The sequence below is a fragment of the Rana temporaria genome, chromosome 4 (assembly GCF_905171775.1).
Source record: "Rana temporaria chromosome 4, aRanTem1.1, whole genome shotgun sequence".
NCBI classification, from domain to species: domain Eukaryota; kingdom Metazoa; phylum Chordata; class Amphibia; order Anura; family Ranidae; genus Rana; species Rana temporaria.
This window is the reverse complement of record NC_053492.1, coordinates 4,232,023-4,259,861: the sequence shown is the minus strand read 5'-3', so window position 1 is coordinate 4,259,861 and position 27,839 is coordinate 4,232,023. Positions and strand designations below refer to the sequence as shown.

The following is a 27,839-nucleotide window of genomic DNA, read 5'->3' as shown; positions in this document are numbered from 1 at the left end:
TTCTCTCTCTACTTCCTCCCGACTCACCTCTCACCCGGAACTTCCTGTCTGTACCTGACATCACTTCCTGTCTTCCATAGAGACTTCCTGTCTGCCATCTTGTGGAGATCAGAGGAACTGCAGAAACATCTCGTAGTGTGAATGAACACGTCCTTGTGCTGTGTGTGTATGTACTGTATATCCTGATAGATGGGTCATCTCCACTCCCACCAAGGGGGATAGAAATATATTACTGCTCGGGGGAGGGGGAGACATTTTGGCCCCTTTGATTTGGCAGTAAAATTGATGTGAGATTTAGTCATGTAGAACATCTGTTATATGGATACAAAGAACCCCAGCCGAGAGTAAAGGGTGGAAATGGCTCCTGATCCCCAGATTTGGGCAATTATGTCACCAATATAAATAGAAAAAAACCTGCGCTATGTGTAACAACTCAAATACCTCCAGAAATAACTTCTACCGGACTGCTGCTGTAACAAAGGTAAGTCTTCCCTTTATCACCTAGAAGAGCATTATGTGTGGAGACATTCATATATAAAGTGCTAGGGGCTCAAATAATATCCTCTGCAGATCTACTGCTTCCACTTTACACCTACTTCATTCATCTTATAATATTAGCTGCTATATTACTTAATATATCACCAGTTATTGTGTCCCTGATCACCTCCACATCAGTTATTGTGTCCCTGATTCGAGTGACGCATCACGGCCCCTAATTCTTGGCGGCATCGCAGTGCATTGCTGGCTGATGATGGGCCAAGCATGCTCTATGACCCACATGCTTGGCCAATCACAGCGCCGTAAGCAAAGAGAGCCGTAATTGCCAAAGCCAGGATGGCTTTGGCCAATTATGTCTCTGGGGGTTTAGTACATGCCCCCAAACACTATATAAGGCCGCCGCCAAAGAACAAAGCGGACCTCTCCTTGCTCCTCATCAGCTGGGATCTCCAACCCCACTATACCTTCAGTCCTTCCAACCTGCACTGATAGGACTGAAGGTGTAGAATTAGGTGTGTCACAGCCAAGTACTTGCGGGCAATCTGCTATCGGTACACTGACATCAGATTGTACCAGGCAAATTTCCCTGCCCCAGCTGCTGCAGCACCAAAATAAGTTTTCTCCCAGCCATCCACATGCCCAGCGGTTGAATGCTAGCTTGGCTAAATTGCTAGCACTTCAACTGCTGCTTTTTCAGTTGGTAGACTCTGCCCCCTTCCAAAGTGAGTTTGTGGAATGTGTGGTACCTCAATGGCAGGTTCCCAAAAGCCACCTTTTCTCACAGAAGGCAATTCCGGCTCTCTACCGTTATGTGGAAGGCAATGTCCATGCCTCGCTGGACAGGGCGGTCAGTGGTAAGGTGCATATTACCGCTGACTCATGGTCCAGCAGGCATGGACAGGGACGTTACCTATCTTTCACGGTGCATTAGGTGACTCTGCTGGCAGCTGGAAAGGATGCAGGACAAGGTGCAGTAGTGTTGGAGGTTGTTCCGTCACCATGTCTCCAAAATGCTTCTATTGCTGATTATTCCTCCATGGCCTCTTCTTGTGCTTTGTCCTCTGAACCAGCGGTGCTCCTTAGGCGTTTAAGGGGCTACACAAGCACCCAGGCAAAAAAATGCCATGCGGTGCTTGAGCTTGTGTGCTTGGGGGACAGGAGCCACACTGGGGCAGTGGTTCCGCCAGCTCTGCAGGGGCAGGCTCAGAGGTGGTTGACGCCACGCCAGCTTAAGCCAGGAATGGTGGTTTGCGAGAATGGCACCAACCTCCTCTCCGCCCTGTGACAGGGACAACTGACCCATGTGCCCTGTTTTACTCATGTCCTTAACTTGGTGGTGCAGCGGTTCTTGGGCAGGTACCGGGGCTTACAGGATGTCCTGAAGCAGGCCAGGAAACTCTGTGTGCATTTCCGACGGTCATATAATTCCAGTGCTCGGCTGGCAGACCTCCAAAGGGAATACAACATGGCCAAGAACCGCCTAATCTGTGACATGCCCACCAGGTAGAACTCCACGTTGGCCATGCTGCAGCGGCTGCACACACAGCAGAGGGCCATGAATGAGTATCTGTGCCAATATGGCACCAGGACAGGGTCAGGGGAGCGTGTTTTTTTTCCCACGCCAGTGGGCCATGATCAGGGATGCATGCACTGTCCTGTCACCATTTGAGGAGGCCACGAGGATGGTGAGCTATGACAGTGCATGCATCAGTGACACTGTCCCTCTTGTCCACCTGTTGGAGGACACGCTCCATGGAATAATGGACAGGGCCCTTGAGGCAGAACAGAGGGAGGAAGAGGAGGACTTCCTTACCTCTCAAGGCCCCCTTTATCCAGACAGTGGTCCTGCTTGCCTGCCTAGCACACAGGAAGAGGAGGAGGAGGTGGAGGAGGATGATTGTATCAGCAGCATGGAGGTGGAGCCTAGCACTCAGCAGCAGCAGTCTTCAAGGGATCACTTACAGTCCCAAGGAACCCATGGACTTTTCTACGTGGCTGGGATGAGGTGGCTGCGGATCATGTCGTCCTCAGTGACCCAGAGGACTGTGCCCCGAATGCCTCAGCAAACCTACGCTTGCATGGCCTCCCTGATCCTGCAAAGCCTGCGTAAGGATCCTCTTATTCGTGGTATCAAGGAGAGGGATCATTACTGGCTTGCAACTCTCCTTGATCCACATTACAAGAGTAAGGTTGCGGTCCTTATCTTGCCGTCGCAGAGGGAACAGAGGATGAAACATCTTCGGGAGGCCTTGCAGAAAGGTCTGTGCAACGCGTTCCCAGAGACTGGGAGGTTACAAAATCCTGGTCCTGGACAACATGTTGCTGAGGCTTCGGTGAGTCACAGAAGGAGCGGTGGAGAAGGTGGCCGTCTGACCGAAGCATTCAGACAATTTTTTAGTCTGCAACCCAATGTATGACCGGTGCCAGCAACAATCGCCAGCATCTGTTTTACATGGTGCGGGAATACCTAGGGGCAAGATCAGACATGGACACCTTTCCCACCGAAAATCCTCTGGCTTACTGGGTCTTGAGGATGAATACAATCCTCTTGACAAAAAAAATACATACATATTCGCTCTGGACCCTCCCATAAACTCCCTCACTAAATCTTCCCACTCTAACCCTTTTCTTAGTCATCACTCTCTCTCACAGAGAGACAAGTGATGCATCTGCCCTTTCCCAGCTCCTCCCCCTCAAAAGACGAGAGAAAAAAAAAAAAAAAGAGAAAAAAAAAAGAAATAAAATAAAAAAAGATAAAACAGGGGGAGAGAGAAGGGGAACCCCATCCTCTCCCTCCCTTAAACCACAAATCATAACAGGAAAGTCGGTTTATCCTTCATATTATATTTTACATTATAATTCCCTGCGCGTATCCGATTCTTCATTAATCAGGTTCAGTCATTAATCTTTTCCCCTCATCTGAATTTTTAAACAAATTCCAGCTCTTCCACGTTTCTTTGTATTGTTTATTTTTACCCTTAGCTGAGAGAACTAGGTCTTCCATAGCTTCTATATCTCTAACTCTATTTATCCACTCTAAAACTGTTGGTGACGTAGTATCCCTCCACCGTAGGGGTATACCTGCTTTAGCTGCATTCACCAAATGACACAGTACTGAGTTCCGATAAGTCTGAACTGGGATCTCAGATAAGTGAAGTAGGAAAAAAGCGGGATCATTGGGTATTTTTAACTCAGACATTTTTTGCAAGATTCTCATAATTGACAACCAATAAACTCTTATTTTAAAAAAAAAACAAAATATATGAATCAATGTCCCGCTTTCTTCTCCACATCTCCAACATCTGTCAGAATTTTCATTGCAGAATTTTTTGAGTCGTACTGGAGTATGGTACCACTGCATCAAGATTTTATAGTTTAATTCTTGAGTTTGTGTACAGATTGAAGAGTTTAGAGTCAAAAAGATAATCTGTTTACGTTGTAATGCAGAGAAGGTCCTATCTAGGTCCTTCTCCCATTTGTTAAGGCCTGGTATGTCCTGATCCTCCCTAAATTTATTTAATAGTCCATACATTTTAGAGATCCCTCGGGCTAGTGGTTCTAAATCATTACAGTACGCCTCAAAGATTGTTAACTGACGATGAAAATTACTTCCCGGGCCTAATGATCTAAAAAAATGACTTAATTGCAACGCCTGCCAGATATTGACTTCAAAAGGACCTCCTATTTGTGTTAATGTTTTAATCGATGGCCAGTTTTCTGATGTAATAAAATGTGAGGCCTGATATTAATAGAGAAAGGAGTATAACCGGAAAGATCCTCTTTCATTACCCGGACTAAAACTTGGGTTCCCCAATATGGGAAACAAAGGTGATCGCACTGTGGAAAAGTTCCCGTTTTGACATATACGTGCAGTAATTTTTAGTGTTGTGCCAATTATAGGGTGATTTTTAAGAGGAGCCGGTAATACTGTATAGCACCAAGGTGCTCTTCCTAAAGGAACTGTACTCAGCTGTTGTTCTATGTCAACCCACCTCTTAGATCTAATATGTTTACACCAGTCCACTAATCTAGATAGATGTACTGCATAATAATACTTAAATATATCTGGGACCCCTATTCCACCAAGATTCTTAGGCATAGTCAACAGATCTCTTTTAATCCTAGGATGTTTCCCGGCCCAGATAAAATTCATAAATAAACTATGTATCTGATGCAAAAAAGTCACTGGAATCCTAATTGGTAGCGCCTGAAGTAAATACAAAATTTTCGGAAGAACGGACATTTTGATTATACTAATGCGGCCAAACCATGAATGGGAACCAAGTCGCCATTTGTCAAGTAGGGCTCGTAATAGATTATACAATGGTAAAAAATTCATTTTAAAAATGTCCTTTTCTTTTGATGGAATATTTGTGCCCAAGTATCTAAGCATTGGACTCCATTTAAAACAAAAATTCGCCCGAATGGAATCCTGTGAAAGAGGGCATAGTGACATGCTCATGGCCTCAGATTTAGTCTGATTTATTTTTAAATTAGAGAGAGTTCCATATTTCTCAATCTCACCCAGCAAAGTAGGGAGAGAAATATGAGGCTCGGTTACTGAAAAAAGCATATCATCCGCATAAGCAGAAACCTTGTGGATTCCTTCCCCAACCCTAATACCCAGTATATCCGGATTCAGGCGAATTCTGTTCAGCAATGGTTCCAAAGAGAAAACGAAGAGAAGGGGTGAGAGGGGGTAGCCCTGGCGAGTACCATTCGAGATGCTTAAGGGTTCAGAAAGGACCCCATTTGCCTTTACAACCGCTTGAGGGTTTGTATAAACACTTTTAATCCAGCTAATCATTCGTTCTCCCATTCCTATTTGTTTCAGCACCTCAAATAAGAACCGCCAGTCTACCCTATCAAACGCCTTCTCTGCGTCTGTATTCAAAAATACACACAGTATTTTTTTATCGTTTACCTGATTAATCAAATTAAGAACTTTTGTTGTATTATCTCTACCTTCTCTCGTGGGGACGAACCCTACTTGGTCTAAATCTATTATTTGGGGGATCCATGATTGCATTCTGGTTGCTAATATTTTCGTAAATATTTTAAAATCTGTGTTCAGTAACGAGATGGGTCTGTAACCTCCACAATCCGCCAGGTCCTTCCCCTCTTTTGGAATTAACGTAATATGTGCTCTCAGGGTATCCATAGGGAATGTGGAAGTCAGACCCACCGCATTAAAGACTTTTGTTATTTGCTTACTTAGCAACTCAGAAAATTCTCTGTAGTAACTTATAGTAAAGCCATCCGGACCAGGAGATTTTCCAGATTTGAATGATTATAATATTTCAGTCACTTCTTTTACCGTAATAGGAGTGTCCAGACTATAACGGGCTGGTGAGGGTAATCTCGTCATACCTGTCGAGGTTAGATATTCTGCTATCCTGGACTGAGGGGAAGTAACGTGAGGCAAATTATACAAAGTAGCATAATACTTCCCGAATGTCTGGGCAATATCTTTAGGTATCTGTTTTAAATGTCCCTCTTTATCTTTTATTTGTGATATATAAGTTCTTTTCTTTAATTTTCTCTGCTAACAATCTGCCACATTTATCTCCTATTTCATAATCTATTTGTTTCCCTCGTTGAATTAGGGCTTTTGCTTTAAACCGTAAGATCTCCAACAGTTGTCTTCTCAGATGTCCCAGCTCCCTACCTACTGATGCTGTCTGTATCTTTTTATGCTGTGTTTCTAAGGCCTGGATCTCATCTAATAATTCTTTGGTCTGTTTTTCCCTTTTCTTTTTCAAAATTGCTCCATGTTTGATTAAAATTCCTCTGATCACGGCCTTGTGTGCCTCCCAAATCATACCTGGGTCACTCTCAGGAATGTCGTTTATCTAAAAATATGCTATAATTTCTTTAGATACATCGTCTCTTACTTCAGGATTTTGAAGAAGGCTTTCATTCAATCGCCAGCATCCCTTACGTCGAGTAACCAGGTTAGACAGGGAGAGACACAACGAAACCGGAGCATGGTCCGACCATGTATAATAATAATAATAATAATTTTTGATGCAACACTTTGCATGTGGCTCTTTGCTGTGCTCCAATGACATTATCTGTGAGTGGTTGCAGTGTTGTGGCACCGCCACCAGTGCCTAAGGCCCAATTTTTCTGCCCCTGTTTAACAGGGGCATATAATAACAATTTTTGATGCAGTACTTTGCATGTGGCTCTTTGCTGCGCTCCAATTACTGTATCTGTGAGGGGTTGCAGTGTTGTGCCTAAGGCCCAATTTTTCTGCCCCTGTTTAACAGGGGCGTGTAATAACAATTTCCGATGAAATTTTTTGAAGCAGGGCTTATTCCAACTAGAGTATCTGTGAGGGGTTTCAGTGTTGTGGCACCGCCACCAGTGTCTAAGGCCCAATTTTTCTTCCCCTGTTCTAGTATTTTTCTTTGTTTGATTATTTTCTAATTTGAGTTTATTGTAGCTTTCTCCTACGTTATCATAGTGTCATGTTTATTTTCCTGTACTAAATACTCATCATTGTCAATGTAAACACCACAAACCTCCGTGATTTTTGGCCAAATGCCAAATGTCAATACTTTGCACGGAGATACCCTAATATGTGGCTGTTAATGTGCAAAAATTAGTTTCTCAAAATAAACTTCAAGAAAAAAAATACTTATTTGGCATAATGCCAACTATTTGTATCGGACCCATGCCTGATTCCCAAATCAGGCATGCCTCATTTCCTTGTCCCCTATCTCACTTGTGTGTCCTGTTTCTGTCAGAAATAGGGGAGCGAAAGGGATAAAATTCTATATGGCTTGTGGCTTGCACCTGAGTACTAGGGAGATTTTGCCAGAAACTTGGCATCCTTCTTAGGTTGGGTCTGAAGACAGAATTCTTCTTCTCTGACCCTGAACCCACGTTTAAATCAGTGCTCTGCCATTTTTCAACCTATCTCTTTCCACAAAAACCCGGAACTCTACATACATATACAATTTAAACAATATAAACAATACAAATAATAAATGCACAAGTTCCTTTTAATATTCCAGCCTGCTCAACCAACCCGGTCACACAGAATATTTTTGATTCGTTACAAACTCCTTTTTCCCTTCACAAATATGGAAGGAGGGGCGATTTCCTTACAGAGAATCCTGAGGAACTTGTGCGGAACTTCACTCACACTTAACATTTTAAAAATGCTTTGTTTCTGTATTAACCACTGGACCCCAGACACCGATTAATTATTAACCCCTGATAACAAAAATGGAATGACAAAAAAACATTTGCCACCGTGTCCGCTCTTCTGTTAACAGCGGGGTTCATTCATCTTTTTGGTCTGGGGGTCCATTGACCCTCACTATCAGCATTTGTAAGTTTTCACATTTACTCATAGAACACCTTGGCTCATGGAGGTACAAGACTTTCATGTACCCTCACATAATCACAAACAATCACTTAGTTCACTTTAATTCAATATCACCCTTACAAACAAACAGATTATTTTATATTTATCACGTGACAGAAAAGAACAGCGATAGGGAAGGGATAGGGAAGAGATGGGGAACATATTCATGATTCAATTATCCAACATTTAATTACTTACATATGGTTGAACGTGTGGTTATAGGAGAAGTTCATATCCGTGATTATAGGTTTATGAATTTATAATTTTGTTTCTTACTTCCATGCTTGCGGTTTCTTGGTTATTAATCATGTGTAATATATCCAAAAAAAGCATAAATCATGTATTATCTAGGGGAAATGATTAGAATAAGACGAGTAGACTGTATAGAAGGGATCTAACTGGCCATTAGCTAATCGGCCGAGGAGTGACGAAATATAAGGGGGGACTGCGGTGGGGGAAACAGACCTATAAAATAAAGAGGGTGAGCACCTATAAAATAAAGAGGGTGAGCACCGGTCCGGGAACCGGGGGAGACTCTCCGCTGTGCTTTCACACTTTCCCCAACAAGCGTCTCTCCTCCTTTTGGAGGGAAGTCGGAGACGCGTTGGGTAGTGGTTTTTTTTTTTCCCCGATACAGACCGGGGACGAATTTGGCTAAGAGGCCATCACGGTCGGGGATTTTTTACAAATTACTCGGACATCTGGACGGAGGTCTTGAGTTCGAGCTACAAGGGGGGAGTTTCCTTTTTTTTTTTTCTTTTTTTTTTCTCAGGGTGGCTCCGGTTTGTCGTCTCCCTCTCTCCTCGCACGCCACCTCCCTTGGAGATAAGGTTCTAGGCCCACGCAGGAGGGTGGGTGGGGCCGGGAAAATTAGTACATAAATGACAATAAAAAATGAGATTGGAAATGCATAGAATAAATATAACATCGTACAATGTGAAAGGGCTAAATATCCCGGAAAAAAGAACAAAATTGATGTTGGAACTGGGGAGATTAAAAACACAAATCGTTTTCCTACAGGAAACACATTTTAGAAAAGATAAGATTCCAAAATGGAAGAACCAGAGATTCCCAGTGGTATACATGGGGGCATCCCAGTCTTCAAAAGCAAATGGGGTAGCCATTCTATTAGCCAAAAACATAATCTGGAAAGAATCTAAAGTGGTGACAGATGAAGAAGGAAGGTTCCTATTGATAAAAGGGACAATTAATGAACGAAAGGTCACATTGGTAAATGTTTATCTCCCCAATGAAGATCCGGTTGCCACTTTGGGTAAATTTGCAGAAACGATAAAAGAAAACAAAGAAGGCGTTCTGATATTAGGAGGAGATATGAATATGCTATTAGATCCTAGTCTGGATTCCTCCAGGGGGGCCTATGGCATATCCAACTCTAAATTGAGACAAGCAAGAAATATGCTGTATGACCTGCAGCTAGTAGATAGCTGGAGGGCCCAACATGCCCATGATAGAGACTATAGCTTCTACTCCCACAAACACAAAACGTATACACGAATTGACTATATTTTTCTAGACCGAGCGGTTTTGCTGAATCTAAGGGAAACTTCAATTGGTTCAATTACAATCTCTGACCATGCCCCAGTTAATTGTCTTATTGACTGGGGAGTCTCAGGACCTAGAGAATGGAATTGGAGGGTCAATGAAACTTTAATTAAGGACCCAGAATACGAGGAGACGATAAGTCAGGAAATAGACATATTTTTCGAAAGGAATAGTGACGATGAAATATCTCCACTCTGTAAGTGGGAAGCACACAAGTGCTATTTGAGGGGAATGCTGATTTCAATGGGGGCCCATAGGAAGAGAAAACTCGGGGCAAAGGTAGATACCTTACTGAGAGAGATTAAAATAGCGGAAAACGAACATAAGAAATCGCAGAAAACAAGAAATGAGGAGAGGTTGACGTCCCTTTGAGAGAAACTAAATTTACTATTGATGGATAAGGCGAAAGCCCAGTTGAGTAGATGCAGAAGGACATACTATGAATTTGGCAACAAACCTAGTAAGATGCTAGCGAACGCACTGAGAGAGTCTAGATCCAGAAAACATATAGAGAAAATAAAAACACAGGGAGATAACTTAGTGAGCCCCTCTCATTTAATAGCGAAAGCGTTCAGAGAATACTACAATGGCTTATACCAATTAGATAACCAATCCGCCATAGAGAAAATACAGAACAGAGAAGAGAGAGTAAAAGAATATCTAATGAAGTCAGAAATGCCTAAAATCCCAAATGAAAGTATAGAGAGTATGGAGAGTCCGATTACAACAAAGGAATGTCAAGAGGTAATAAAGGAAATGAAACCAGGTAAATCACCAGGGCCAGATGGATATACGCTTTTATACTACAAAACCTTTCAAGATAAATTAATACCTAAATTTCTAGAGGCCTTTAATTCACTGAAAGAAGGATACCCGATGAGAAGAGAAACACTAGGGGCCCATATAGCTGTCATCCCCAAGGAGGGGAAGGATCCCACAGTTTGTGCGAGCTATCGACCGATATCTCTGTTGAATATAGATTTAAAAATATTCTCAAAGATAATCGCTAATAGACTAGCAACATATATTCCACCTCTCATACATCCAGACCAGGTAGGCTTTGTACCCGGAAGAGAAGGGAGGGAGAATACGCAAAGAGTGCTAAGTACCATTCACCTGGCCCAATTCCACCATAAACCATTAGCACTCATTTCAACTGATGCGGAGAAAGCCTTCGATAGGGTGGATTGGGGCTTTCTGAAGGTTACTTTAAAGCACATAGGGCTAGGAGTTGGTATGCAGAATTGGATTGCAAGCCTTTACTCTTGCCCTTCGGCAAGAGTGAAGGTAAATGAGGCACTATATGACCCATTCCCAATCTGGAACGGGACTAGGCAAGGTTGCCCGCTCTCCCCGATTATTTTTATTTTAACACTGGAGCCACTGCTGAGGACAATTCGATTAAATGCAGATATAAGAGGTTTTCAGATTAAAGGAACGGAATATAAAGTAGCTGCTTTTGCAGATGATCTGTTGTTCTCAATAGCGGCTCCAGAACTATCACTGCCACCCTTGATGAGAGAGATAAGGGAATATGGAGACCTTTCTAACTTTAAGGTAAATTATAGCAAGTCAGAGGCGATGGGGATAGAAGTAAATAAACAAATTAAGGACCAATTAACAGTAAATTTCCCCTTTAAATGGACGGACTCCCACATACTCTATCTAGGGACAAAATTTTCAAAAAACTTAAATAGAATCTTTGAGTTGAACTTTGTTCCGATGGCAAGGCAAATTAAATCTGACTTCATTAGATGGGAAAAAGAGACCTACTCATGGTTTGGGAGAATTAGCATCTTAAAAATGAATGTGTTACCAAGGTTACTTTACTTATTCCAAACCTTACCGGTAAAGATCCCCCTGAGTTATCTAAGGGACTTAAGATCTAGGTTCGCAAAGTTTATATGGGCAGGAAAAACGGCGAGACTACGTAGAGAAATACTAACTTTACCCAAGGAGAGGGGAGGAGTGGGCTTCCCGGACCAATTGGGATACTATGAAGCAGCACATATGTCAAGGGTGGTCGAAGTGACCTGGGCCTTTTGGTTTTTTTTTTTATTTTTTTGTTTTGTTTTGTTTTATTTTGTTTGGGAAGGGGAGGGAGGATGGGGGTCGCTTGGGGAAGAATTGGAAACTGGTAGATGAGTTATAGGTTTGGGCTATTCATAATAGGTAGTCGTTAAGTGAAACAGTAAAATACAGAAACTCGCATGTAGCAAAGAGGACTGTACTATTGTATGTAGTAATATACAGAAGCCATATTTGTTTATTTGTTTGTAAATGTAACAATATAATACTGATCAGTTTGAAAAAAAAAACTATAAAATAAAGAATTAAAAAAAAAAAGAAAAGAACAGCGACAGAGGTCTGAGTTTTTTCCTCCACACTCATAGTTCCTCCCACTATTTTAACAGTTAAACTGTTTGAGGTCTAACAAAAATTACAGATCCTACATAAAACGGATCGGTCTCAGACACACTTCATGAGTCCATACATTTTTGAACCGTGCCCAGTTTTCTATCTGCAGGATATCACTGCGGGGAGGAAGGTTCTTACTTCCTTAAAGCGGGGGTTCACCCTTAGAGGGCACTTTTCCCCCTTAGATTCCTGCTCGTTTTTACTAGGGGAATCGGCTATTTATTTTAAAATATGTGCAGTACTTACCCGTTTACGAGATGCATCCTCTCCGTCGCTTCCGGGTATGGGCTTCGGGAATGGGCGTTCCTTCTTGATTGACAGGCTTCCGAGAGGCTTCCGACGGTCGCATCCATCGCGTCACGATTTTCCGAAAGAAACCGAACGTCGGTGCGCAGGCGCAGTATAGAGCCGCACCGACGTTCGGCTTCTTTCGGCTACGAGTGACGCGATGGATGCGACCGTCGGAAGCCTCTCGGAAGGCTGTCAATCAAGAAGGAACGCCCGCTCCCGAAGACCCATACCCGGAAGCGACGGAAGAAGATGCAGCTCGAAAACGGGTAAGTACTGCTCATATTTTAAAATAAATAGCCGATTCCCCTAGTAAAAACGAGCAGAAAGCTAAGGGGAGAAAATTTTTTTTTTTACAAATGGGTGAACTCCCGCTTTAAATAAATAACCTCTACCGATCCTATATTTCTATTTATAATATCTTTAATCACTTAATTAAAACTCTTTTAAAACACAATACCTGGACCCGAAATAAGGGACCCTTGTCCCCATCAACATTGGGACATCCTCCCCATGTTGAGAGCATGTGGATTGGTACGGTTCAGGAGAGGGGGGGCCGCACTCTGTCCCCCCCTTTTTTCTGCAGCCGGCCAGGTTAACGTGCTCGGATAAGGGTCTGGTGTGGATTTTTGGGGGAACTCCACGAATTTTGTTTTTTAAATTTGGGGTGAAGTTCCCTTTAAAATCCATACCAGACCTGAAGGGCCAGGTATGGATATTTGGGGGGAACCCCCACGTCATTTTTTTTTTTTACGGCGGGGTTCCCCTTAATATCCATACCAGACCTGAAGGGCCTGGTAATTGAATCCTCTCAGAATTGCCGGGAGCCAACAATTCATTATTGCCGCAAGTGATTTTTTAAATTACTTTTTTTCCTTCAGAATGTCATTTTGTGCAGGGACAGTTCTAACCATGGGAAACATGCGCTTTTTCACATGCTTACTTTACACCCCCCTAGGTACAAAATTTAAAGGAATATTTCACTTTTATTGTTGCACTTTAAGCATTATTAAATTCACTGCTCCCAAAAAAACTGCCGTTTTAAAAAAAAAAAAAGCATTGATACATGTCCCCTGGGGCAGGACTCAGGTCCCCAAACACTTTTTAGGACAAAAACCAGCATATTAACCTTTAAAATTAACACTTTTGATTTCTCCCATAGACTTCTAAAGGGAGTTCGGCGGCGGCTTTACAGATTAATTGCATTGCGCCCTCTGCTACACTGGCTGGTTCATGCGCCTAATTAAGGATTCATCCGGCGCACTAATTAAGCCATGAACCAGCGCAGCGCACTGTTAATAGTAAATCAGCCCCCAAGTGTTGTTTTTAGAGGAGCTTCTACGCTTGCCTGCCAGATTGCTCCTAGCGTCCATGATCCCCCCAAAGAAAGCAGATTATTTTTGCAAAATCTGACTGGCTACTTTCGGTGTAAGCGGTGTCAAGTCTGTTCCCTCAACAAATGTAAAAGCAGGAAAATTTGCTCCTTCCAGTCTACCAGGACTAACAAAACTCACGAGGTCGAGCCTCTCATTACATGCTCGACCAAAGGGGTGGTGTATCTTATCCAGTGCCCTTGTGGCCTCCAATATGTTGGGAGGATCAAGAGGGCACTCAGGGTAAGACTGAACGAGCACATTGCCAATATTAGAAAAGGGTACGACAAACACTCCGTATCCAAACATTATGACCTGGTACATAATAGAGATCCTACCAACACATTATTTGTAGGCATTGACAAATACCACCCACATTGGAGGGGGAGCAATTTGGTCCACGAGATCTCTAAACAGGAAATGGCGTGGATATATCGTCTCAAGACATACACACCTTTTGGTTTGAACATAGATACAGATATCAACGCTTTTATTAATAATTCTTAATAGCTATTATCAATTATCTATGACATGCTCACTGGGGATCAAGTATGCCCATTTAGGTTGATGGTGAGATGTCCTCTTTTTATTTTGATCTTACTATTCACTTAGGTCCCTTTTGTTGCACAACTTCATTTTCCATAGTGAGGAAACCGACCAAATTTTGGTCCCATGTTGGTTGGGTTTGATACCGTGCTACGCCATGGCCCAATTTTTGTTCTCTGTCCCACACATTAGATTTTTTAACAAATTTTAATAGATTTTCATCTGTCCAACCATCCAATGCTTTCTGCGTGAGTCCACTAATCGCAGCTTTTTTGGCTATATTTGCCAATTTTTATATGATTGGACGGTTTTGGTTATATATATTATATTTCTTCACAGATAGTTTATAGATATTTTATTTATTTTTTATTACTGAGGTTTGATTTACGCGGCAATCAATAAGCTGCGATTCTGAATCTTCTAGTGGTATAATACTAAGGCCCCGTACACACGATAGAATCCATCCGCAGATAAATCCCAGCAAATGGGTTTCTGTGGATAGATCCTATGGTGTGTACACGCCAGCGGATCTGTTTCCGCGGAGAAATCTCCTCTGGGATGGATTCCAGCAGATCGGATATTTGCTGAGATGCACAACAAATCCATCTGCTGGAATCCATTCCAACGGATGGATCCGCTCGTCTGTACAGACTTACCGGATCCATTCGTCCAAAGGGATTCCCCGCACGCGTCGTAATGATTTGACGCATGCGTGGAATTCCTTATATGACAGCGTCGCGCCCGTCGCCGCGTCATAATAGCGGCGACGGCGCGACACGTCATCGGCAGAGGATTTCCGCGCGGATTTCAATGCGATGGTGTGTATACTCCATCGCATCGAAATCTGCGGAAATCTTTGAGAGGATTTATCCGTGGAAACGGTCCGCTGGACCGTATCTGCGGATAAATCCTCTCGTGTGTATGGGGCCTTAATGTCTATGGGATCATGCATTCAGTATTGATTAGTGGCATATTTTTAGTTTACTGCATAACAACCAATCGAACCAATGTTGAAATGCCTAATTATGTATTTTGTTCACCCCTGTCTGGGAGGGGATGAACACCAGTGCGGCACTGCTATCTTCTTTTCACAGGAGAGGGTGGTTTCCGCACTGTGATCACCACTCCCACTCCGGTTGAACCTGGGGTGTGAGTGGTTGCTCATAATGAGGCCTGGCTCTCTTGGTTTCACGACGCTAATGCGCGCCAGTCGTTTACGTTTCCGCCACAGGGGTTGGGCTTTCCCCTCGCGACGGCGTGACGTGCGTCTGGACCACGAGCGCTATGGGACTGTAACGTCACACCAATAACTTTGCTCTAAGTACAACTATAGTTGCTTCTTTCCCAGTCAACTCTCTTCGTTTCTTCCTTCTTTCCGAATACCCTCTCACTTCCTGCGGCCTATTTAAACTCCCAGCACTGACAGGAAGGTGTTCCTCTATTGCTGACAGAACGCCACTGTCAGCTGGGCTTCCAGACTCACCTGATCTAAGCTCCAGCTTCCTGAACTGGACCACCAGGACTCCTTGTTCGCTACAGCTCACAGCAACCAGCTCCAGGCTCCCAGGACGCTCATCCATGCCCAGCTATCTGCAACTGCAAGTACTCTGCTATAGAAACCAATTGCTAAACGCTGATCTCCATACTTGTCGCTTGCTTCCAAGTTATGTTCACTACTATTGCTATCAATTGCTATGGAGTTTCCCTGAAGCCTGTACCAGCTCTCATGTAATGTTCACTGCTACAGATACCAGCTCTCATGTTAATGTTCACTGCTACAGATACCAGCTCTCATGTTAATGTTCACTGCTACAGATACCAGCTCTCATGTTAAAGGGTCACTAAAGGAACATTTTTTTTTTGCTGAAATGACTGTTTACAGGGTATAGAGACATAAAAGTTAACTGATTCCTTTTAAAAAGGATTACAAATAGATAAAAAATCAATCATATAATGTGTCTGTAGGTTAGTTTCACTTTTAAACTGTTTTCATGTTCCTGTGAACTAGAGAGACACACAGAACAAAAACAAACAAATCCAGGGCAGTGTTTTGTTTTTAAAATGAATCTGATTGGTTCTGTTAAGTTTTAGACACACAGTAATGACAGCTTAGACCTACAGTGAAAAGCTCCCAGTACGATGGTTATAAGGAAAAAGACAACCAGGAAGTGTGGAGATCAGAGCAGAATTACAGCCACTTCAAAGCAAAAACGAGCAATAAGGACACGAAACCAGTACTGCAGTAAGGTAAAGGAAGCTATTTAGCTAAAAAAAAAAAATTCCATTAGTGATCCTTTAATGTTCATTACTAACCCCTAGTGTGCAGTCCCAGTACTGCAGCTATACTTATCCTTATACCATTAATACCAAGATTTACTTTTATGTTGCTTATGCTGGAATAAGCACTATTTACTTTACTGAGGCTGTGATGATAGAACCCAAACTCTTAACTGAGTTAAGATTGAAACCTGGGTTCAAACCTGAGAAGTCTCCGCAGTTGCGATCCATAAACCTGAAACTAATTTGGCGTATTGTTAGAGGGACATTGATGCCCACAGTGGGTTGGTCTGTGTCCCAATTGGGCCTCCGGGCTACAGCCCAATGTTTGTTCTTGCTGTCAGTCGCGTCAGTGTGCCTTTGATTCCACCTAATAGGTGGGGGTGGAGGATGAGGTTCATAACGAGGCTTGGTTATTCGGCCGTGGGGCACATGCGCGTGCGCCTTAGCCGCTTACGATATTTCCAAACGAGGTTTGGGTTTTGTTGCGGACCGGAACCATGGTCTTTCCTGTGACGCTGAGAGGTATTTAGGGGGTGATGCAGTGTGCCGCCCGTGCCCCTTGATGAAGCGATTTTTCGTGAAACTAGTAGGGCGGAACGTGCGGTACATTGGTATCACCCCCCTGGACTGCTTGGTTTCCCTGTGGACGGGTCGTCTGTATGTATCCGGTCGGGACATCAGACTACAAGGCTCTTTTTCACTGCAAAACTGTGAGTTTTTAGGCATGTGCAATTTTTTATAATAAAGTTTTAAAAGGTTTTACACTATTGAGGCCCTCCCTCTTTTCTTTTTCCAACCTATGAATTATGAACGTCTATGGTTTGGATTAATGGAGCGAGGTGATGATCCCCAGTAGACCGTTTCCATCCAGCGTGTGGCCCCGCAACCCTTAATACCTTCATGCTACCTGGGGTCCCCTATAACCAAGGGACCACCGGGATCTGGTAAGCAGATTTACATGCTTTGTTGGTGGAGAATCCTATCTATCTGGTTGTCACTCTGTATTGGTGGTTCATCTGACTACATATCTTGAGGACTCTTTTTCTTCACTGGTGAAGGAGCATCTCACATTGATCACTTCTGTGATCCAACTTTTCAATCACTTTTTAGATATGGACTTTTGTTTGAGGGTTCATGATTTGTTTCTTTTGCATGTTCATGACTACATGATGATTGTTAGGTTTATTGATTATCTCAATTCACTTTTGTTTTATATTTTCACATCAATCGTTTACATTGTATAGCGCAACTTGTTTTTTTCCATGTTTTAAATTTAACCGATGGATTCCTAACTGATGGGAAAAAAACGATCGTTAGTAGGCACAACCATCGGTTAAAAATCCACGCATGCTCAGAATCAAGTCGACGCGAGTTGGAAGCATTGAACTTCATTGTTTTCAGCACGTCGTGTTTTACGTCAACGCGTTTTGACACGATTGTTTTTTTAACCGATGGTGTGTAGGCGTGATGGACCATCAGTCAGCTTCATCGGTTAACCGATGAAAAAGGTCCATCGGTCTGTTCTCATCGGATGAACTGATCGTGTGTACGCGGCAAGAGTCTCTCTCTTTTTCCATTAAAGGATCACTAAACAAAAAAACTTTTTGGGCTAAATAGCTTGCTTTACCTTATAGCAGTCTTGATTTCATGTCCTCATTGTCCGTTTTTGCTTTGAAGCAGCTGTAATCCTTTGCTGAAATCCTCACTTCCTGGTTCTCTGGCTCCATAGTAAATTTCTCATGGGAGCTTCTGAAGCCCCATACACACTATCAGTTTTCCTGCTGGTTTTCTCTTCAGGTTTACCAAAACCATGTAGTACAAGGACCTGCCTGATTGCATTCAAATTGAAATGCCTAAGGTTTGACCTCATATTAGATGGTTTTGGTAAACCTGAAGAGAAAACCATCAGGAAAACTGATAGTGTGTATGGGTCTTCACTGTGGTCTAAGCTGTGTGTCTAAAACTCCTCAGAACCAATCAGATTCATTTTAAAAACAAAACACTGCCCTGGATTTGTTTGTTTTTGTTCTGTGTGTCTCTTTACTTCACATAAACATGAAATCAGTTTAAAACCGAAAGTGAAACTAAATGCACATTATATGATAGAATTTAATCTATTTTTCATCATTTTTAAAAGGAATCTGTTAACTTTTATGTCTCTATACCCTGTACACAGTCATTTCAGCAAAAAAAATTTTTTCCTTTAGTGACCCTTTAAGCTCAGCCGAAAGACACCGAATACTGAGGACGACATTATATAAAATATCATCTATGCTCTTTTTGTTTTATATGCTCTGTAGTATTTTTTTAGTGCTTTATGTTCGTATTTCTGATTTCTTTGTCAATAAATGAGACCTTTGCTTATTTGAGCTTTGTGTTTATTTCTATAACTAACCTTATTATTATATTACCACCATTATCCTTATCAGAGCTTTGATAGACTAGATAACTATAGGAATAGACAAGATCCTACATATTTATAATAAATAGGGGAGATCCAAATCCACCTCATATTTATTTCAGTGACATTCCTCATTCAAAGGGATGACATCTAGGGGCAGATCCACATGCATCTGAGCCGGGCGCAGCGTATATCAGATCCGCTACGCCGCTGTAACTTACTTTGAGTTGGTTTGAATCCTCAACGAATTCACGCCGTAAGTTACGGCGGCGTAGTGTATCTCTCGCGGCGTAAGGGCGCGGAATTCAAATTCGGCGGATAGGGGCCGTGTTTAATTTAAATGAAGCGCGTCCCCGCGCTGAACGAACTGCGCATGCGCCATCCCTAAAATTTCCCGGCGTACATTGCTCTAAATGACATCGCAAGGACGTCATTGGTTTTGACGTGGAAGTAACATTGAGTACACCACCATATAGCAGCTTTAACTATACGCCGGAAAAAGCCGAACGGAAACGACGTAAAAAAATGCGACGGCCGCTCGTACGTTTGTGGATCGTCGGAAATAGCTAATTTGCATACTCGACGCGGAATACGACGGAAACGCCACCTGGCGGCCGCCGAAAAATTGCATCTAAGATCCGACGGCGTACACCTGTCGGATCTAACACAGATGCTGTCGTATCTTGTTTTGTGGATACCAAAACAAAGATACGACGTGCAAAATTTGAAGATACGCCGGCGTAATTTCTTTGAGGATCTGCCCCCTACACTGTTCACCAACATAAAGAGCTCCACCAAAGCCGGTAGAATAGTCTCTCTTGTATACTGTGATGGGTCATATATGGACTTTTTGTTTGCTGAAACCTCAGAGAGTTGAAGACCGGTTCTGTTTACAGGGAGCCCAATGCAAGCCGGCATACCTTCTTCATATCTCCATCTTTGCTCCTTCGGGGGAAATTCTCTCAGTAAGAGAGCTTGGTCAGGGACAAAATGGCTTCTCCCCCGTGTGAGATCTCTGATGTGTGGAAAGACTGGACTTCTCTGAAAAACATTTCCCGCACTCAGGACAGGAATATGGTTTCTCCCCTGTGTGAGATCTCTGATGTGTGGAAAGACTGGACTTCTTTGAAAAACATTTCCCGCACTCAGGACAGGAAAATGGTTTCTCCCCTGTGTGAGATCTCTGATGTGTGTAAAGATTGGACTTCCTTGAAAAACATTTCCCGCACTCAGGACAGGAAAACGGCTTCTCCCCCGTGTGAGATCTCTGATGTGTGGAAAGACTGGACTTCATTGAAAAACATTTCCCGCACTCAGGACAGGAAAATGGTTTCTCCCCCGTGTGAGATCTCTGATGTGTGGAAAGACTGGACTTCTCTGAAAAACATTTCCCGCACTCAGGACAGGAAAATGGTTTCTCCCCCATGTGAGATCTCTGATGGGTGTAAAGATTGGACTTCCTTGAATAACATTTCCCGCACTCAGGACAGGAAAACGGCTTCTCCCCCGTGTGAGATCTCTGATGTTTGGAAAGACCGGACTTATCTGAAAAACATTTCCCACACTCAGGACAGGAATATGGTTTCTCCCCCGTGTGAGATCTCTGATGTGTGGAAAGACTGGACTTCATTGAAAAACATTTCCCGCACTCAGAACAGGAAAATGGTTTCTCCCCCGTGTGAGATCTCTGATGTGTGGAAAGACTGGACTTCTTTGAAAAACATTTCCCGCACTCAGGACAGGAAAATGGTTTCTCCCCCGTGTGAGATCTCTGATGTGTGTAAAGATTGGACTTCCTTGAATAACATTTCCCGCACACAGGACAGGAAAACGGCTTCTCACCCGTGTGAGATCGCTGATGTGTGGAAAGACTGAACTTATCTGAAAAACATTTCCCACACTCAGGACAGGAATATGGTTTCTCCCCTGTGTGAGATCTCTGATGTGTGGAAAGACTGGACTTTTTTGAAAAACATTTCCCGCACTCAGGACAGGAAAATGGTTTCTCCCCTGTGTGAGATCTCTGATGTGTGTAAAGATTGGACTTCCTTGAAAAACATTTCCCGCACTCAGGACAGGAAAACGGCTTCTCCCCCGTGTGAGATCTCTGATGTGTAGAAAGACTGGACTTCTTTGAAAAACATTTCCAGCACTCAGGACAGAAAAATGGTTTCTCCCCCGTGTGAGTTCTCTGATGTGTGGAAAGATCAGACTTCTGCGAAAAACATTTCCCGCACTCAGGACAGGAATACGGCTTCTCCCCCGTGTGAGATCTCTGATGTTTGTAAAGATTGGACTTCTGTGAAAAACATTTCCCACACTCAGGACACGAATATGGCTTCTCCCCCGTGTGAGATGTTTTATGCACATTAAGAAGAGATTTAGAAGGGAAACATTTCTCGCATTCAGAACAGGAAAACTTCTTCACTGTTGGAAAAACGGCACCGTCCCTCACAGTCTGAGGTTCCTCAGGATAAGAGGAATACGATGGTCCGGCACCGTCCCGCACAGTCTGAGGTTCCTCAGGATAAGAGGAATACGATGGTCCATCTACACTGTGTGGTGCCGGATGGACATTTGAGGTAGTCGGGTTTTCTCCTGGACTATACTGTGTGATGTCCTCATCTTCTACTTTACAGTCTGGAGACAAAGTGAGACAATTCTCTGAGGTTTTCCTCATCTCCCGTCCATCTACTAAAAATAGAAATAAAAAGATTATTACTAGACATGAGCAGATTGGTTCCTGCTGTGCTCCAATCAAATCATCAGATATAACATGTCCAGCTGGTAGAAAATGGGTGTAACAAAAGAGAATACATATTGGCCTAGATTCACGTAGATCGGCGCAAGTGTGGGCGGGTGTAGCGTATCGTATTTACACTACGCCGCCGCAACTTAGAGAGGCAAGTGCTGTATTCACAAAGCACTTGCGTCCTAAGTTACGGCGGCGTAACGTAAATGTGCAGGCGTAAGCGCACGTAATTCAAATTGTGAAGAGGTGGGCGTGTTTTATGCTAATGAATCGTGACCCGACGTGATTAACGTTTTGAACGAACGGCGCATGCGCCGTCCGTGGACGTATCCCAGTGCGCATGCGTCGGATAGAATGCCTAAGATACGTCGAACACTGCCTACGACGTGAACGTAACTTACGCACAGCCCTATTCGCGTACTACTTACGTAAACGATGTAAAAAGATACGCCTGTTCCGACGTCCATACCTTGCATGGGCTGCGCCACCTAGAGACCAGCTTTATCTTTACGCCGGCGTATGTCTTACGTAAACGGCGTAACTAATTGTGACGGGCGTACGTACGTTCGTGAATCGGCGTATCTTGCTCATTTACATATTCAACTCGGAAATCAACGGAAGCGCCACCTAGCGGCCAGCGTAAATATGCACCCCAAGATACGACGGCGTAGGAGACTTATGCCGCTCGTATCTTGGCCAAATCTATGCGTAACTGATTCTATGAATCAGGCGCATAGATACGAAGGCGGCCATTCCGCCTAATTCAAAAGAGGCTGGTTGGGGGCGCGTTCTATGCTAACTAATCGTGACCCCACATATTTGACGTTTCTTACGAACGGCGCATGCGCCGTCCGTGAAAGAATCCCAGTGCTCATGCTCCAAATTACACCGCAAATCGTCAATGTTTTAGACGTGAACGTAACTTACACACAGTCCTATTCGCCAACGACTTACGCAAACGACGTAAAACGTAAAAAATGTGACGGTGGCCCGACGTCCATACTTAACATTGGCTACGTCTCATATAGCAGGGGTACCTTTACGCCGGAAAAAGCCTTACGTAAACGACGTAAAAAAAAATACGCCGGGCGTACGTACGTTTGTGAATCGGCGTATCTACCCAATTTGCATATTCCTCACGTAAATCTACGGAAGCGCCACCTATCAGCCAGCGTAAATATGCAACTAAGATACGACGGCGAAAGAGGCTTACGCCAGTCGGATCTTAGCAAAATCCCGGCGTATCTTGTTTTCTGAATACAGAAAAACGATACGCCGGAGCATCCTAGAAGTTACGCGGCGTATCAATAGATACGCCAGCGTAACTTCTTTCTGAATCTGGCCCATTATGTGTATATATAGAAGTGGGTAGAGGGGAGAGAGCAGAAGTCAGGACTATGTAATGTACAACATATTGTATAAGATACAACAGATAGGACTATATAGTATCAGAATGATGTAATGTACACCATAGAGTATATAGTGCAGGGGTCAGGACTCATAATATTGGTATTCAGTAATCAGTGGCGGATGAAATGTTTACACGAGACAAGTTGCAGAGATCCCACATCGCTGCCTCCCATCTCCTGAGACTGCACTCAGTGACTTGGTCTGAGACTATACAGACATATCCCTCCACCCGGCACAGCCAGCAGATAACTGAGCAAGTAATCCTGGGAGAATTGTTCTGTCAGAAATCTTACTAGACCCGGGTATGGGGAGGAAGAGCCAAAGCACATGCCCAAGGTGCCTAGGTAGAGCAACATCTATGGTGAAAATCAACATTTTGCTGCCAGCTGATCCCCAGAATCTCCATAAATCCAGTCTAGATACATAAATTGTGTCTGCAGCACAGAGAAGGAAGATTATCCGAGAGAAATACAGGAATACAGGATGGGGAACACAGCTCAGGATAGTGACCAGGGTATTACAGGCTGATATCACCCAGTCGCCGCCCTACTCTGGACCAATCAGTGAGCAGTATGGGTGGAGGAATGTATTTAGTGTTAATGACCCACCTGTGCTGATCTCTGTAGGGGTGTCCGCCTCAATAAATGTCCCCGTTATTCCATCCTCCTCCATAGACTGCTGATCATCCCTCACATACGTCTCTTCTTCTTCTGTTTTAACCTCAAATTCTATATCGATTGGATCTCCACTCTACATCAAGAAAATGAAAGAGAATATAATCTGTAAGATATAAGCTTTATTATTGTGATATCATATAAAAAAATCCACACTATGGCCCAGATTCTCAAAGAAGTTACGCCGGCGTATCTCGAGATGCGCGGCGTAAGTGTATATATACGCCGGCATATCTATGCGCCGTACCCACAGAACCAGATACGCCTGAAAATAGGCTTCTTCCGACCGGCGTAACTTTTCTACGCCGGCGTAGCGTAGGTGCATATTTCGCTCCCATTGATTTCCTATTCAAATATGCAAATGAGGGAGATACGCCGATTCCCGAACGTACGTCCGCCCGACGCAGGCTACGCGCGGTGTGCGTAAGCTCTACGTCCAGCCTAAACTTGCCCCTCATAAAGCAGGGGCAACTTTGCACCAGAGGTGTGCAGGTCAGCTGGAGAGCAGCTTCAGCAGCACCGTTGCGGACGAGCTAAGCAACCACACTTACAGGACAACACATCTGTATGCCAACATGCCAGGGGCAGGCATGGTCATAGCTATACTAGTGTGTGCCCAGGCGCGTAGAAGGAGGAGGGCACGGGAGAGCATATACCGAACGCGCATAAACATCTTTGGCATGGGGGATTCGGAGGTGTATCGCATCTTCAGATTCAACACTGATGCCATCCTGGAATTAGCCACAACCCTGCAGGATGACATCACCAGCCAGGCACACCGCTCAAATGCAGTGCAGCCACTAGTCAAGGTACTGGCAACACTGCATTTCCTCGCCACTGGATCTTTTCAGCGTACAAGTGGAGTTGTGGCTGGGATGTCACAAACCAGCATGAGCAGATGTGTGCACCAGGTTGTCCCCGCAATCCTCACACGCATGTCCCACCACATCATCAGACCCACCCAGGAGCACCTGCGGAATAAGGCAATGGCGGATTTTGTCAGAATTGCAGGATTCCCACGCACCGTGGGGGCCATTGATTGCACACATGTGGCACTACGGCCCCCCTGTGACACAGAGCACATATACCGCAATCGGAAGCACTGGCATTCCATCAACGTACAGGTGATAGCAGATGCCCAAGGCCTCATATGGCATGTCCGTGCCAAACACCCAGGGCCCAGCCACGACAGCTACATATACCGTCAATGCACCATCCCAACAGAATTTGAACAAAACGTGTACGGGAACAGCTGGCTGGTTGGTGACATGGGAGTCAGGCATGACTGTCCGACCCCATGATGCAGACATCAGGAGGGGCACATGCACGACTAACATCCTCCTGTCTTTTCCCTTCCAGGTGACTCTGCATATGCACTTGGGCCCCATCTCATGACTCCTTTCCTGGATCCCCAAACCACAGGAGAGCAAAACTACAATGCTGGACACATACGTACCCTTGCAGTGGTAGAACGCACATTTGGCATCCTGAAGTCCCGTTTCCGATGCCTGGATAAGTCCGGGGGGACCCTGTTGTATTCCCCAAACTTTGTGTGCCAGATGCATCGGTGCATGTTGCATTCTGCACAACTTTGCAGAGAGTAAGGGCCTGGAGATTGACATACGTGATGACCTGACCCCCGAACCAGACATTCCCCCCTGCCCGAGGCTACCCCGTCTGCTGAGGGAACAGCAGTCAGAAGTTGTCTCGTGGAACGTATCTTTGCATGTTAAACACACACATTCATCATGGCACAAGGAGAATGCACGCATGCACACCACTGTGGTCCCTAGCACACACCCCACATCCTCATCACATTGGATTAGCCCAAGTCCAACATGCAGGACTTGGGAGCAGCAACGCCACGGCAAGGCTCCAATTATGTTGCTGACCATTCATACCACATTCACACGGGTCGTGGGGATACATTTTCCCCAACGACCGAGGGTGACATCCCTTTGCTGGCAGGAGTGTCACCCCCCCCCCCATTCACACACCAGTCTCACTGTAATATGCACGCCTCACCATATGCAGTATTATAAACAAAATAATAACACTCTTAACCAGAGTAAAAAATAAATATTAACACTCTTAACCAGAGTAAAAAAGAAATAATAACACTCTTAACCAGAGCCAAAATAATAAAAAAAATAATCAGTTGCCCTGTCGTGGGCCAAGCCTGCTGCCACGGCCACGGCTCCGCAACTGTCTGGTTGAAGGCTCAGGTGGGGGGGGCGGTGGGGCATCAGATCTGAGAGTCCTGGGCACTCGTCAGATTCACTGGCAGGAAGTCCGGAACCCCCTGGTCGCCTTCCTGGGGCCAAGAGAGGCTTCAGGCCTGGCATAGGGGGAGGGACTTGATGATTGGAGGCTTGACGTCCGGGATGGACCAGCCGATATGGAGGCCTCCTCTAGATATAGGGATACCTCCTCACCCAGATGTTCGGCATCCTCCTGAATCACCTCTACACTGGAGGTCTGGACACCACTCCCCTCCACCAATGCCTTTTGGCTTCCCAGGGGGTCAGGGGCATGCTCAGCAGGGGATGATGGCGTGGGAGGGGCAGAGGCACCAGATGGCCCAGCTCCCTCCTGGACATCTGCGGGTGACACAAAACATTCACATGTTGGTGGACCCACACACTTGTCACATATTCCCTTCCACCCCCTCACATGCTACACACCAGATAGTAGAAAAAACACACTTACCTGTCCTCAAGGGCGGCTCAACTGAGTCGTAGCCCTCAACTTGCTCCCTATTAATGCAGCGGGCAACCACCTGCTCATCAGGAGTCAGACAAATGCGAGAGGCTGGTCCACCACCAGTGCCCCTGGCATGTCTCCTCATAATGGCCAGCTTCTCCTTCACCCTCCTGCGCATATCGTTCATCTTTTTGGTGATGTCCTGGGGCCTCCTCACCTCATTGCCTACGGCATTCACCTGGTTGGTGATCCTCATAAGGATCTCATCCCTTCTGCCCTTGCTCGTCTCCTTGCTCCGTACCCCATGGAGGCAATCATCATACTTCTCCGTGGCCGCAAGGATGATGGCCTTCTCCTCTGGGGAGAAGTTCTTCTTTCTGTTCCCAGAACGCCGGGCAGACATGTCCAGAGAAGAGCGCAAAAGTACCTACACCTCAAGAAACCAAACGGGTGTACTTTTGCACTCGACGGGCGCATGTCTGGGCGTAATTATGCCCTGGGCGTAAACGGTGGGCCGGCATAACTTAGGATTTACGCCGGGCGTAGTTGTGAGCATGCGCCGTTCTTTCGGCCCTTCATTTGCATGGGGTCACGGTTCATTTAAATGGATCACGCCCACTTCCTTCCTACTTTGAATTACGCCGTCTTACGCCAACGATTTTACGTTACGCCGGCGCAAAATTGGACGCTTTTGATTAGAGAATACGGAGCTTGCCTCTCTAGGTTACGTCGGCGTAACGCATCTGAGATGCGATACGCCGGCATAAAGATGCGCCGATCTACGTGAATCTGGGCTCTATAAGTGTGTTTTATAATCTCCGTCCCACCAACCTTATAACAGTGGGGGATGGTGTGACCTTCCTGTGTGGAATCCCGGGAATACAGAGGACGGGGACATCTCTCTGGTGGGTTCCTGGTATTAGGTGGTTCCATCATATCCTTGTGTCCTTCTGATAACTCCTCCATCACTCCATACTCCTCATCCTCCTCTTTATACTCTTCTTTAACATCAATATTATCATCCCAGAGGTTTCCACTCTGAATATAGAATAAAACATTCAATGTAACAAACATGCTGTGTATAAATCAGAACTACCAATAATTGTCACTCATCTACCTGATGATGGTGAGGGATAGTGTGACCTTCCTGTGTGGAATCCCGGGAATACAGAGGACGGGGACATCTCTCTGGTGGGTTCCTGGTATTAGGTGGCTCCATCATATCCTTGTGTCCTTCTGAAAACTCCTCCATCACTCCATACTCCTCATCCTCCTCTTTATACTCTTCTTTAACGTCAATATTATCATCCCAGAGGTTTCCACTCTGGATATAGAATAAAACATTCATTGTAACAAACACGCTGTGTATAAATCAGAACTACCAATAATTGTCACTCATCTACCTGATGATAGTGAGGGATGGTGTGACCTTCCTGTGTGGAATCCCGGGAATACAGAGGACGGGGACATCTCTCTGGTGGGTTTCTGTAGCTGGATGACTCCACCATGGTGTCCTGATACAGATCTTTGTGTTCTTTTAGAAACTCTGACTCCT

At 44.5% G+C, this 27,839-nt stretch overlaps 1 protein-coding gene across 1 annotated transcript in view; it reads right to left on the bottom strand.

Moving 5' to 3' along the window:
- The window catches only part of LOC120935233 (zinc finger protein 721-like), a 243,702-nt gene extending 217,015 nt beyond the window's left edge, over positions 1-26,687 (bottom strand). The window contains exons 1-2 of the mRNA XM_040347399.1: positions 26,291-26,687; positions 19,733-21,256 (exon numbers count right to left, since the gene is read on the bottom strand). Coding sequence (XP_040203333.1) covers positions 19,733-21,256; positions 26,291-26,687 — 1,921 coding nt within the window. The remainder of the gene's footprint in view (positions 1-19,732; positions 21,257-26,290) is intronic.
- Positions 26,688-27,839: the final 1,152 nt, after the last annotated feature.